Source organism: Apostichopus japonicus, chromosome 7 (assembly GCF_037975245.1).
Source record: "Apostichopus japonicus isolate 1M-3 chromosome 7, ASM3797524v1, whole genome shotgun sequence".
NCBI lineage: Eukaryota > Metazoa > Echinodermata > Holothuroidea > Aspidochirotida > Stichopodidae > Apostichopus > Apostichopus japonicus.
In genome coordinates, this window is record NC_092567.1 from 10,027,484 (window position 1) to 10,042,736 (window position 15,253).

The 15,253-nt window shown below is 38.7% G+C and overlaps 2 protein-coding genes and 1 long non-coding RNA gene across 12 annotated transcripts in view; 1 reads left to right on the forward strand and 2 right to left on the reverse strand.

The window, feature by feature from the left end:
- The window catches only part of LOC139970027 (NACHT, LRR and PYD domains-containing protein 3-like), a 28,634-nt gene extending 24,555 nt beyond the window's left edge, over positions 1-4,079 (forward strand). For all 3 annotated transcript variants that reach the window (XM_071975570.1, XM_071975572.1, XM_071975573.1), the window contains one exon: positions 1,904-4,079. In XM_071975570.1, the coding sequence (XP_071831671.1) occupies positions 1,904-1,985 (82 nt within the window). In that variant the 3' untranslated portion in view covers positions 1,986-4,079. The remainder of the gene's footprint in view (positions 1-1,903) is intronic.
- Positions 1-15,253, reverse strand: part of LOC139970087 (uncharacterized) — an 853,056-nt gene that overhangs the window by 111,864 nt on the left and 725,939 nt on the right. The window lies entirely within an intron of this gene.
- Positions 9,272-13,893, reverse strand: LOC139970121 (uncharacterized). Its single transcript, XR_011794026.1, has 2 exons — positions 12,387-13,893; positions 9,272-11,794 (listed from the first exon to the last, which is right to left on the reverse strand). It is a non-coding gene; the product is annotated as an uncharacterized lncRNA (long non-coding RNA).

Below are 15,253 nucleotides of genomic sequence, written 5' to 3' on the forward strand. Positions count from 1 at the left end.
GCAGGGTTCGCAGGTTTCTTCCGGGGGTGGAAAAAACCGCGGAATAAACCGCGGTTTTTTCCACTCGGAAGAAATAGGTTTCTTCCAGTTTCTTCCGGACAAAATGGAAGAAACTCATTTTCTTGGGAAAAACTGTTGATTAAGTTTCATAACAACCTGCAATGATTTCTTACTATGTAATAAATGGACAAGAAGCACTATAGTGTCATCTAGGTAGTCTATATCTAGGTTTGGAGCACATGACCTGCTTCCAGCATATACTGTACACAATATAGTACTAGGCTACTGTAGCATCGGACAATTAAGGGAACAACTATGGGCAAGCAATATTTTGCAGACCAGAATGGTCCTGATTATAGCCCAGTTCTTAGTTAAAAACTAGTTTTTGAGTGGAGGGACAAGTGTTCCCTGGAAACTAGTGTAGGCCTACTACAATGCACACTCATTACTACGATTACATTGACCACTATGACCACATTTTGTGGAGATTGAACTCAAGACATGAGGGTTACAGATTCGACTGGAAGTTGTAGTGTGAAATGAGGGCTGGCTCATGGCCAGCTGTGTTTAATTGTGGATGTTTGTTCTTTTGCTGTTGGTATGACAAGTCCTCCTATTAACTACAAGTTGTAATTTAGGGAGTTGCAGAAATTAAACTGTTGCCTAAATCTAATAGATATTGTTCGGCTATTTGCTTGGTGTTCATTGTATTAAATACTCAGTGCATGGGCCAGGCGCGTAGCCAGGAATTTGCCAAGGGAGGGGCGAAACTGTAGATTCGGCATTGCAAACTATCTAAGCGTAGCGCCACCATGTTGGCGCGAAGTGTACAAGAAAATTTTGGCTGAAAATGCCTCCCAGATCGCTGGAAATGGCACTTCCCAGGCCTTTTAAGTTGCATCTTAGCATTTTCTCTTTTGAAAATACTTGCGATACCATAAAAACATTAAATTTTTTTTTTTAAATATGCTCAAGGGGGGGGCGGCTGCCCCCTTCGCCCCCCCCCCCCTTGGCTACGTGCCTGGCATGGGCCAATCCAGGTTAATCATTCATAAAGTATGGCCAGTTATGCAATTCTGGTTGATGGGGGGATCGCGAAATCTATGATAAGTAGTCCTTCAATATTGTGATTTATAAGCAAACATCTTTTGGTGTAGAAAAAAACCCAAAATTATAATCAAAACTAAAATATCATATTTTGATGGTTTCAATGGTATGCATTTCAGTCAGATGGTGGTAAGCTATTTGTCTCTTTATCATGTATGTGGGCTGTGCTGCCTATATGCCAATTTTCACAGTTTCTTCCAGTTTCTTCCGGTTTCTTCCAGTTTCTTCCGGAAGAAACTGGAAGAAACCTGGAAGAAACAGGTTTCTTCCAGTTTCTTCCACGTGCCCGGAAGAAATAGGTTTCTTCCGGAAGAAACCGAACCCTGCTATCAAGTAACAAATTATTAATGCTTGAGTGAATTTGACTGTTTCTATAAACAGGCTTGACCAACAAGGGAGTAGTATACATCATACTTCAAACCCCCCTCCCCCTCCCCCCCCCCCCCCCGTGAAGCAGCATTATATATTCTACTTATGGGTTTTACATATACAAAGGATACACACTTGTATGTAGGATGTGTATATCAAATAGGATGCAGTGATGGCCATACTTAATTTATATATATATATATATATACATATATATATATATATATATATATATATATATATTATATAACAATATCTGTTTAAGAATGAATTATAGATGACGTCGCTGCAGCCTGTTCAAACCAGCAAAGTCAAAACTATATTTTCTTGAATAGAATTTGGTAGAAAAATGTTAAACTTTATTTGCGTTGTAACGTAGATCTATGTTCACATTTCGTTGCAACTGTTGCAATTTATCTTACTGCAGGGGTACAGACTGTCAAAAAGCTAGAGAAAGGAAACTAAAGGTACCAGAAGATGATACACTGACTCCACTGCTAACTGCCTGATCAGTATAAATCAGCCACGTAACTGCCACCTCAGTATAAATCAGCCACCTAACTGCCAGATCAGAATAAATCAGTACAGGTATCAACGACGATCTTATAACATTGGTACTGAATGAACGATTGAAGTTTATGAAAAAAAAAATAAGTGCAACATTCTTGGATTGGATTAAGTAGGTATAATGTTCAAGTACATTGAGTAACAAAACTATAACACATGCTCATTTGGATGGAAAAGACCAAATAACAATTTCTATGGAACAGATTTGAACCAGTCACCTCAGCATCACAACTCCTGCGATATAGAAACTGAGGTACCCTGCCTTAATTTGTCAATGATTCCTATATTGACATTTCTTTTGGGGTCTCTAGTCAGAAGCTATTCATTGAAAAACCGCCCTTTAGTAAGAAAGCAGTTCATTTTTCATCACTGCCCACTTCTTCACCTTTCAAGGTGATTAGTCTGGAACGTTAGCCTGTGTTTTACGTAATCTATTCGCCAAGCCTAGCAAAGGAAACAAGTGTGGAAAAGTCACTTGCACAGCTCAAATTTCCTGTCATCTACTGTGAGAGCCTATTAAAATGCTCGAGGCAGGTAAACTGTAATGGCAGTCGTATTAAAGGGCGCATTTTCAAATGGATACCTTGCATATCGTGTGGCCATGCAGGAATCACACCCATTTTCATTTGATATAACCATTGCTTACAATTTTGCAGTTCAAAATTTTGTTTTAAATTATTTATCAATGCACTGAATGACATTACATTGAAATTTTCAGTTCCACTCTTTATATACGTAACTTACACTCTTTACATTCGTAACTTAAGTAAAGAAGGGTATAAAGAATAACATTAAACGTTTGCCATGTGGTACATAAAATTACACTATTACGTCATTACCAACAACTATATTGATGGGGTGGAGACTTGATTACAACATAGCTTATTCGAGGTCTTATTGTAGGGAAAAATGATCAAGAAAAGAAGAATCCATTATCAACTACTTAGAAATGGTAAAGAGATCAAACAATTTAAATCTAACAAGTCTCAAGCAGAGAATTAAGCAGCCGAGCAAGTTTATGACTGATACAATTCGACTTGTAATATTATTCTTATGAATCTCATGAAAGTTGGAAGGTGGAACTTTGTTATACTGTTTAAGCATAAACGTACCAAACACACTTTATATTCGCATTGTCGAATTTCAAAAAATCCCCCAAGAAACTACAATATTACATCTGGAATAACACTCACACACACAAAACACAAAATGTTACCTCAATTTGTTAACATGTTTACAATTATGTTTGTTTTTGTTAGTACTAGGCCATATGAAGCTTTTCAGCATTTAGCATATTCTTTTGGTCCATGAACTGATAGATATTCTCTATTAACCATGGCAGGCCTTTTGTGCCAACTTATTGTGCCGTGAAAAGTCATCATTTTGTTTCACAATGACTTTCTGGTTCTGATATCAAATCCCTACCCTTTAGAAAAAAATGCGTTGGTTCACGTTCATTTTGTCTTTATTTGTAATCAATTTTGATATTTTAGGCAATTTACTATAATTGCCAATGCAGTTATATATTGTATATTAACACTTCATGAGATCTCTCTTGCATCTACTATTGGTATATACACTTTTTTACATTCCTTTTAAGAGAATGTCATATTGTAGCAATACATTCAAGTCCGTAAAAGCTAACTTCGTTTGCTGCATCCTTGGAACTTATAACTCCAGTTTTTAACTTTGCATTTAAAGAACAGGCTGGGAATTTGTATTTTGTAACACCTACATTTAAGTCTTTCAGAACAATGGTACTCTAGGCAAATAGTTTTAATGTCAGGAAACATGCGTGTACTTTAGACTGAGCTTACTGGAAACATCTTGACTTCACTTGATATTGGTTCTTTGAAGAATTTAATTAATTACAGCAATAGTAATATTTTTAAAGTGTTGATGTTTTCCAGGTATGTTTTATAATAATCTTTTTTTACATGACCACATTGTAAGTTACCTGAGAGAACTCATTTTTTTTCTTCAAATCACCTATTCAGGAATATGGGAGAATAAATAAAGATAATTATCTTGACATTTTTAATCATTTATTTGAGTTATTGAAACTGATTTGAAGGCTTCCTAGCCTAACCGTTACTAAATCTCAATGCTAGATCAGTATTCCCTATCTGCTTACCCACGCTACTCTATGCTATCAGGAATACCATCTCTTAATCTGACAAAGAAGGGCTAATTAAAAGCAAGGCCTTTAGCATGGGTGCAAATGATTTAGTGAGGAAATAAGGAGGATGTGAAAGTTCACCAGTCATGTACGTGGTAGTCATGATGGACTGGTCTCATTGATCCAAATTTAGATAAATTGGACGAGATCAATTCAAGGATCAACCTGATCAATACTATAACAGAGATTCCCAAGTCATAGACACTCATGTTAATTTGTCCTGACTCCCAAACTTAAAGCTTGAATTCTAGCTGAACAAAATACTTGGTCGAGTTACAACTCTTATAACCATTTCAGTACTTCTTTTTGTGGAATTGTTATAATTATGCGTAAGAAAATACACACCACAGCCTTCTAGACTAACCAAAGTCCTGATATATTTCAATTTGGGCACGTTATACAGATAACCAGTGACAGGTCAAATTGAGTACTGGATATTTAGTTATAATGTCACCTATAATTGGATGGTCTAGGGATAGATTATGTAAACCTACTGGCAACTTATTTCAGTTAACAAATGGACACCTGCTTTGGTGGTTTATTGAATATTAGGATATAAAATTTTTACTTTGATCAAAGTACTCACCGACGAGAGAAAGTACTTCTTTTTGAAAGGACCGGATGGCTAGAAATATCTGATGGTGACATCTATAGGGGAAGGGGAGGGGAGGGAGGAAGAGATATAGTACAAAAAGAGAAGACAAAAACTCATTTCTCCTCTTGTATTGTGTTCCCGAAAGCGAGCTCTCGCAGAGCTTTTGACAGGGGCGGCGATTTGTTTCAAATATTGGGAAGGGGGGGGGGGGGACATTTGCTTGGGTGCAGGCGCTTAGCAACTTTCATCCCCAAAATTGTTAGCATAAATCGTGATATTTTATATATATATATATATATATATATATATATATATATATATATATATATATAAATATATATATATATATATATATATATAGGCCTATATGTAGATGTGTAAATGTATATATAGTAACTGGTTGCTACAGCCCTGATTTCCTTTTTTATCGGCAAACCAAATTTCATTACGGATGCAGTCCGTCTAGCTAATTCATTTTGAAAAAGTAAAAACTACTTTCGTTAAAGTCTCTGACGTTTCTTTGGTGATATTTAGTAACAAATTGTGGAATTTGCCAAGGAAGGGGCAAATTGTGAAGGCATACCAGGCGCGTATCCAGGATTTTCTAACCCGGGGGGCGCGAATTACTATCTAAGCGGAGCGCCACCATCGGTTGGTGTGGAGCGTAGAAGAAAATTTCTGGTTTTGATACCCCCCAGATCACCGGAAATGGCACTTCTCGGGCTTGAAAATGAGCAACCAGATGTACACTTTTGCCTGAGAACCAAGTATTTCCCAAAAGTTTTTTCCATCCATAACCTTTTTGAAGATTGTCACCAGTCACACATCATGTTCGACCTCATTGCATGTCCTATGGGTCATTGCTTTTGTAGGTTATTCTACGTCACGGCCCACAATATCCGAAAGCCCCACTTTTCAAGGTTTTAAGCCCATTACTTGTTGAGAATTTGAAAATTCACTTTTCTCGTGAATAAAATCACTTCAAAACATACCCATAATGTTGCACAAAATTCAATCTATAGACAAGCAATATAGAAAAACCTCCTTGAACCCCTAACAGACAGGTCAAAATTGAACGAGTAGAGCGAAGTATGATGAAGAATGCTGGTCAGGAATTTTTCTAAAATTCCGACACAGTTAATTTATTGGTGTAGAAATATTGCAACCTCTTATAACAGCTATTAAAACTTGGTTGAAGGAATTGAAATGAAAAATAGCAGATATTTCCGATATCAGGTATCAGATATTTCGAAACCGAACACTACACACATAGGCGTAGGAGGCGGGGGCTGCAGCCCCCCCCCCCCCCAACCATTTTTTTCGCCCTGAAAATTCGGGCAATATGCTGAGAATTTTTCGGGCACCTACTGAAAGAAAAATAAATTGCAATGATGTAGCTTAAGGAAATGGATAGTTTAAAAATGATCTCCTTGGTAATTAAAATAAAGTTGTAAGCTTGGCCGACTAATTCGCCATTACTAATGTAAAAGAGAGTTTTGACATAATTGGACCTGTATGCTTTTTCTCCATCTACATAAGACATTTCGTTGTTTACATTAGCATCCGGCGGTATACTGTGCAACTTTCACCGACCGTATGGTACACGATGGCATGCGATGTAATAACAGATTCTTACATATATGATATTGACCTTAACATGTTGAACGCGCGCTTCGCGCGCAAAAAATTTTGGTTACATTTTTCGGGCAAGTCGTTACAGCCCCCAAATCCAATTTGGCTCCTACGTCTTTGACAACACACATAGACAGTTTTGATGCTGATATGATGTGACATCTGCTCTTTGCTTTACCAATTTGAATTGGCGTGTAGCTAGTAATTTGCCAAGGGAGGGGCGAAGCCTGTAGGCAGCTAAGCGTAGCGCCACCATGAGTTGGCGCGAAGCGTACAAGAAAATTTTGGCCGAAAATGCCCCCCAGATCGCTGGAAATGACACTTCCCAGGCCTTGTAAGTTGCATCTAAGCATTTGCTATTTTGAAATTACTAGCGATATCATAAAGAAAATTTGCTCGGGGGGGGGGGGCGGTCGCCCCCTTCCCGAAATGCGTCATGTATATATATATATATATATATATATATATATATATATATATATATATATATATACTAACCACGTGCCGTGCCGTGCCGTATATTGATTTCTGCAATTTGTTAAAGAGTATCTCAGATGTGCAGTAGACTCTCCTTTGGAGAAGTTGGATGATCCGTTTACAGCAATGGTTGGATGACAAGATTAACTTAGCTGGTTTCGTTAACAGTATCGACTTAATAACCATCAAATAGCACCCAAAAGCTTTCATCAGTTTGATGAATTATTATAACTTGGATAGATGCATGAAATGCATGAGATGCATAATGCATGAGATGCATGAGAAACCTGGTTGCTCTTTAACCAGCATCGGAACTTAAATAACACCTATCACAGTTTGTTCATAACACATACACATACTAGCTTCACCTTCTTATACATGTAGGAACTTGAGCTGAAGTTGTTTCTATTCTAAAATCCTGCTGAGGTTAATGCAAGCGGTCAGATTCATAGTTCCTTCTATAATATTGCTAAGTATACCGTTCTTCAAATAACATGTGCACTTAGAGTTTCCGCAAAAAAAATATTGTTCATTTCATTTCCGTTATCACCAGTATAAATATACAATATTTATTAATAGGAGAACCAAAGACATATAAAAATATGTACATTAATATGAACATAAATATCAGAAAGTAAAAGATTAAAGAACTGTTGAAAACTTATGTTACTAAAAATAATCTACAAACAGGATCCAAGTCATTATGTTTGAATAAACTTTACAGCAAAGCAAAGAAAAAAAAACTAAGACTCCGGTCACACGTATAAAATCTCATCTTCCGACCATCGTTTCTTAACTATAGTCCGGACAGAATTTACGAGGAAATTACGAGCGATCCCATCATTAAACTAACTACGGTAGCGGGCACACGTACTCACACGGCGTTGTACTATATTCGGACGATCGTTATTCGCGAACACATGCATCGGTGAGTTAATTATGCTTTTGCAACGCTATCATGCGCAGTTGCGTTGGGTCGGTCAAGGGTCACGGTTTTGACGATGTTTCGCGGGGTTATTAGATGTAAGTAGTAGATGATGGCGATGGAAGCTCAATTTGCAGTAGCGCTTTCATTGTTTTATTATTATGAGGTTTGTATTACGAAGGAGGCGTCACATATTGGAAGAAGCATTCCTGCAAAGACAAGAAGCCGCTGTTCGCCGACAGAGAGCGTGTAGGCGCATATTCATTCGTAATACACAGCGAAATATTATGGATATGCAATCCCAGCACGCACTGCTCACGCTAATGTGTATGCGTCCGTTCGTATCCCTCTTTCGCCATCATTTCCGCACACATTCTAAACACCTCCTTATTCCCGGTGTTTTCCACCATACTCTGTATCTACTCCCCCCAAAATATATCAATTAGTGTCAGGACTTCTTGTTCCTCCCAGGTTTTACCGCGAGCTGTGGCCGCCATTGCGAGTTGTCTTGTCGAATTGTCCGGAGTGTTGATTGTTGTGTTGTTTTGTGGTAGAAACCGTACGTGTGTATGTACCGTTCACGTATTAGTGTACAGTATGCAGTGCAGTGCAGGTTTGTTTTGTTTACATCGTATCCCAGCCAGCATGCCCAGTTGGGGCCCAATTGGGTTTCACTCGGGCTGCCAAGTGGGCCCCAATTGGGCTTCCCAATTGGGGCCCATTCAGATTTGTCATTCCGTTCCACACAGGACCCAATTGGGCCAAACAGATTGGGGCCCACGAGTGGCCCAAACTGGTCCCAGTTGGGCGAGACTGATTGGGGCCCAAACCAATCCCATACGGGGACCAACCGGGCCAGCTGTATGGGGCCCACCTGGGACCCATTCTGGGCCCCAATCGTTTTGGCCCACACAGAACCTATACTGTGCCCAATCAGGCTAACTGCATTGGGCCCAAATGGGACCCATTTCGGGCCCAGTTGATTGGGCTTGACCCAAGTGAAACCCACACTGGGCCCAACTGGGCCAACTGTGTGGTCCAAATTTTAAGCCCAGCTGTTTCACTGTGTCCCTTAAAATAGTTCAGTTATCTACAGGTTTACCACCTCTCAGCATTCGGGGAAAGTGGCTGAAGGCCAAGTTTCAATCACGACCATGGGATGGGGACGTAAAATAACAGCCCTGGGAGCATGCAGGAAGTGTTTGTAAAAGTCATAAGTTTGTCTCAGCGTGAAAGTGTAGTCGCCCCTATCATCCAAAGGACGAGAGAAGAGCTGGATATAGCTTGGTTGCACTTGTGTCCCACATATTATAGTAGGTTGTTGAATCAATAACACTTGAACCGTTCATGTACTGTCGTGGTACAGCAGAGATTAATTGCCTCAGAAACAAATCCAAATAAAAACAAATGTATTCATGTCTACATTCATTGAAATATATTTTTCAAGAAGACAACAATGAAAACTAAACAATAATTCATAAACTCCATAATTACATTTTAATTTAAAGAAAAAATATGAAACTCTCAGAACTGAAACTATATGCATCCTAATTTGAGGGAGCATTTTGGCATTTGGAGAAAGAAAAGAATGTCCAGGCAAACCCTGCAAATGTTAACGATGAGGGCAAGATGCTATATATTGCACATACTTTTGCATTGCAAATGCAATGCTAACGTTGCTCAGGGCCAACAGTATGTATCCTCTAGATCAAATGGAATCATAAAAACATGAACTCATTTAAAATCGTGACCGAAAGCGGAACTCTTACTTTTTCTGGCAAGGTGAGAATAAACATCTTCTATGTTTTATGACAAGATAATGACATAGGTAATAAAAAATATTGCTACAGTAAATCTGGAAAACACAAAAATATAAATGGATGGATGTACTCTAGAATAAAGAACATTGATGAGCAAGAATTAAGGTGTATAATCGTTTAATGTAGATACGACACTATGAAAAAGAATGGAATGGTTTAGTACTAAGCATAAAAATTCACATTAAAGGGCAAGTGTACTCAAAATGTGATTTATGTATGTTATCAAGCTTTAAAAATCATGCCAGTAGCTATCCATCCCATCTCTACACAGGGACGTAGCTAAGGCCTGATGATGGGGGGGGGGGGGGGGTGTAGTGGCTGAAATTCCAACTGGATGGATTTTGGAGCCAGAAAATTCCAACTGCTGCCTTGTACCCCCCCCCCCCCCCGTACTACTCATCAACATTACCATGTGGAATTATGCGGAATTATTTTTCGATACATCTGTACCACTGGCCCTCACTACACAGTAAGCAACTGAGTATAGTTATCTGCTTGAAGGCTACATAGACTACTGACTACAAAAGCTATGTTAATGTAACGAAAGGGAAAACTTTTTTTTCAACAAATTATATGCGACGACATAGTGAATTACCAAAAAATACAGTGCTTTTTACTAACACGCTTAATATTATTTTCCTGGGGGGGGGGGGGGCTATTTATCACTCACATGAAACAATTTCAATTGTTCACTTCATTCCAGCTGAGAATTTGGAATGAAATGAACAATTAAACATTTTGCAGAAAAATATTTATGTTGAGTTGATGAGATACCATAAGTTGTTAATTAAACATTGTGCAGAAAATATTTCAATTGCTCAGATGGAATGAAGTGAACAATTGAACATTTCGCAGCAACATTTCCAATTGACGAGATATGATAAGTTGTCAATTAAACATTTTGCAGAAAAATGTCCAATTGACGAGATATGATTAGTTTTCAATTAAACGTTTTTCAGAAAATTTTTCAATTGCTCAGTTAAAGAAACTGAGCAATCCAACATTTTCTGATATTTGATAAGATTTTATTTTGCTATCTAAACAATAGACTGAAAAATGTCAATTTATGGGGCAAAGTTTTTCTTATGTTGATGGCACTTTTAAGCTTCCATAGATTAGCATTGGGTGTTTCAATTGTACATACCATAGTGCCAATGTAAGCTAGTGAACAGGGTCAACCCACCTAATAGCAAAATTAATACGTAAATTAACCAAATTGAAGCTGAACGTTGTACAGTAGTTCTAGGCATTTCTTTTAGAATATTCAAAATCATACAAAGTTTTGTTATGGTGGAGTATAAGGATCGCGAGATAAATTTCTCAATATGACAAGGAAAACGTGGTAAATATGACTGATTAAAGGTCAATTTTGACCGAAAATTTTAGGACACTCACAAATTACAAGAATATGTGAAAATTAGAGTGCGACAGTTGGAAAAATTGAGTGCGACAGAATATGAGCATTTGGAAAATTCCTAAGAAATCAAATAGAACGGCAACACTAATATTTGATGACATCAGTTCCTTAGGTTTGTAGCAATTCCTATGTTTTAAATTGTTATTCATAGTCATATAAACATGGAAGTTATAACCCTATCCGTTCTAAAATGTTAACATGTTATGTCAGCACTTGGGATTTAGATGATGTTTACACAAAATTATTTATTTCACATGTAAGGAATGTGTGGAAACATATTATATATATTTCAAAGGGAAATATAATACTTTTAGTAATAGCCAGGTATTGACATGAAAAATATGGTGTGGCCATTCTACTCCTATTAAACAACAAACTGCAAACAGTCATATCTTGGTAACTGAACATGCTATGAATATGGAAATAGGGCTACCGATATGATTTTCAATGCTCTAAGTATCAGATAGGTGAACTACAGTTTGAATAAATGCCCCCTTTAATCTACAAAAATGTAAAAAAAGTTTGAACATGAAAAATACATATTTACGAATGTTGAAATTGTCTTGCGGTTGATGATTGAAACAACGGATGAATAGGTTGACTGCGTCCAATTGATTGTCGAGATCGTGTTGACAGGCCTTGAGTTGTTCAGTAGTGAGTATTGGCGAAAACAGCTGCCTACTTTCCCGGAACTTAACAAAGGAGGCTGTAGGAATAGTAATAAAGGCAACAGTAATTGGTGGGTGCTCTCGTTGAACAGCGTCCTTAAAATGTTGGAGACGTGAGATTAGCCAAGGAGCAGTAACTGGAGATCGACGGAGAACTCTGTGACCTGAAGAATTGCTGGCCAATTCCGTAAGGTTGTTAAATGTCTGCAGCACAGCGAAGAATGACCCAGTCGTTGGTAGGATAGTGACGTAGCTTATCTATGGTATACAGAAGCAAGTCTGCAACAGTGGCTCCTCTTCTAATTACAAAGTCTATGCTACGTACAGGTCCTTCAGGCCTACGATAGTGATCGAAAGAATATGCCGTTGAATCGGTTACAAAGAGAAAATTAATGCGTGGTGATCCACTACCAGACAGGTGTATTTGAAAACGAACAAGGAGACTTATCTATGAAAAGTTTATAATAATACACCAACCGCGATTGCTCTGCAACTGTAAAAGTCTAAGTCTATGTAGACCGTAAGGATAGGCTGTCGCGAGTAATACACGAAATGACATGCCATTAGGTCTAGGCTAGTTGCCTGATAATGCTATAACTTATACTAGATTAAGGGTATTGTAAAACAAACCTCTGATCTAATAATTTGGATCAGTCCGTCTAGTAAAATTAAATGAAAAGTGGTCGGTCCTCCAATACACGAAAATACACACAGTGCACCGTCGCTCAGTCCAAGCTTAGATCGGTGGCGTGAGAATCTTTACGCCAAGCCGTGGTTGGAACTTCCAGAAGGTGGCGCGAAGTAGTAGTAGACTATAGGGTGCCTAGGCTTACCATCCTATGAACAGCAACCACGCTAGGCTACGCTGATAAACAATAATCACCTGCGACGCGGACAGGGGGTGATCGTTAGGCCAAGAGCTCGCGGAGCAGGAAATTACACGAGCGGGCAATGTCCGAACAAATATAGATATTAAGGGTTGAAGTTCCCGAGGTAAAGATATGCGTGTAGAGCTGTAATTAAGTATATTAATAAAGGTCAGCTGGTACTCGTAATAGTAATAATCCACATGTCGCGGAGGTCCCAAGCTAAGATGACGCATGTATTCCTCTGGTGAGTCCCTTAGAGTATTTTCCAAACGAGGAAACCCGTCACAGAAAGTTTACACTTCCGGAGATGAGGGTGCAAGGAAATAAAACTTGCTACAAATTCACCCAAATGAGTCACACCCTCACAGAAAAAAAAATGTTCCAAAATACTCACCGAGTACCAACTCCTTTCGAGTGAATGATTGAATGATCAATTATGAATTGAATTATTTCGATGGATTTCGTTGAATCATATCGGATTTCGGAAAGCGTTCTCGGTCATTTCTTTAGCTTTATTGCCGTAGAATGATCACGTGAGGGCATATGGAGCGCGATACGTATTGGTGGCAATAAAACGCGCCTAATTCGGGAATCAGTGTTGCCAGTTGGCTTTGTCATAACGATAGTGCAGTGTGGAAATGAGATATATACATTGAAGTAGGTCAGCCGAAAGAGTGAAACCCAGGGGCGTACCGTACGGGGGGGGGGGGGTGGGGGGTGTTCGTGAGTTCCTCGGTAAAATCAAATATACTGATGACCTTCTTTCTTTTCTTTTTCTTTTCTTGTCAGTTTTTTCGGCTAACAATCTTACCAATTTAACATATTTTTCGCAGACTAACCTCATTTTTTCGAGCGAGATTGCTAACAATCAATTTTGGTCGGTAAATTTGGGTCCGTACACCCCCCCCCCCCCACTCGACGCAGTCACAGAAAGCCCCTGGTGAAACCGTCTTGCTCCCGAATGGGCCCGAAGCGGGCCATACATGAGGGCCAACCTGATCAAAAACCGAGTCTGTCCCAATTGGGCCACTACGTTAATGAATTAACTGTTGTCAAGGATTGGTGGCCTAAGGAAGAACCTAAGCTTTCCAAAGCAAAAAAACAAGTATGTGTTGAACATCTCAATAATGTTTTGAAGTATGTTAACCAGAAGGGCCAAACTGTATTGTGCCCGAATGGGCACTGAGTGGGCTGGCCCTGGCCCAACCAGGCCCAATTCAACCGAGTGAAACCCAATTGGGCCCCAGCTGGGCATGCTGGCTGGGATGTATCTAGGCACGCGTCGCTATGTCAAGGGATTGAAATCGGGGATTTCCGGCCGAGGTCAGTGTTCATGCTAAAATGCGTAGTCGGACAACGCAATTGCGGTCACACGCATGGTTATTCCTGCTAACGATGGTCGCACCATGTTAATTCGGGGCTAATGATGCTAATTACCATCTTTAGTGGACGATGGTCGGACGATCGTCAGACCATAGTAGAGAGCGGTCACACGCAAATCGTACCATGGTCGGACCATCGTTATGTCTGAGAAAATGTACTTGTGACCGGGGTCAAAATACCTTAAGTGCAGGATACAGTGGGTGTTCCATACGAATAGTTCATGTCTTCTCAATACAATAGGAATTGTCCAATCAAAACGCTCAAAGGAATAATGAGTTAACGGAAGAGATGTAAATGTTTCAGATTATAATTTTGGGGATTTTAAATCTGATTTTTTATTATACACCATTATTGATGTAAGAATTATCCCTCGCGACCAAAATGGTATAATTAATGCTATATCTGAAACATCACCTTTGACGATGTCATAAGAGGGATTTGTCTTAAGTACAGACTAAGCTGATTTACAGATACAACTGTCTGGTATTACAGACAAAACATAGTCATATAGTCTATATCGCTGTTGGCATTCTGTTGCAGCCGCTCCGGACTAAAACATGTTTGTTTACATTGTTGAAAGTGCTACAGTATGCATAGCTATAGAGACTTCAAATTAGTCTTGGTGATTATCTAAGTTTAAGATATTGACAAAATAAAATATATCTTTTTATTAGATTTGTTTAAACTGTTACAGATCAGTGAGGTTTGCGACATAATTATAAAATACAGGTCACTGTATGTCAGAGCGTTAATCTAGGATATGATCTTCATTTCACCCGACATTCTTGAAATAGGCGAAATCTTACATGTTCTCAAGTGTCTACTTCCTGTTAGGCTCACAGTATACTTTAGAAACCTTTGTGATGAGTTTACAAAGTTTTCATGACCCTTTTATCATGATCCTAAGCTTTGTTTTTTGCTCTACTTTCCGTTGGTGCTATACAACAACTACTTTCCATGGTTTATTATAAACTGTCCCTACTCCTCTCTTTCAACGTCCTTTCATCTGATATAGAACCATATTCATGTGGTCCTAAAGCAGCCATATCCGTTGTTGTATTATATTATTAATTTAACACGAAACGAAACCTTGTACAACTGTAAATGTTTAGATAGGTGTGTGCGCATTATTGAAGTGGTAATTCATTTAATCACCAGGGTGGGAATTTTACGGTACGCCGGTACGCTAGCGTACTGGAATGAAAATATGGCTTACCAACATAAGAAAATCAAATGGGCCTAGTA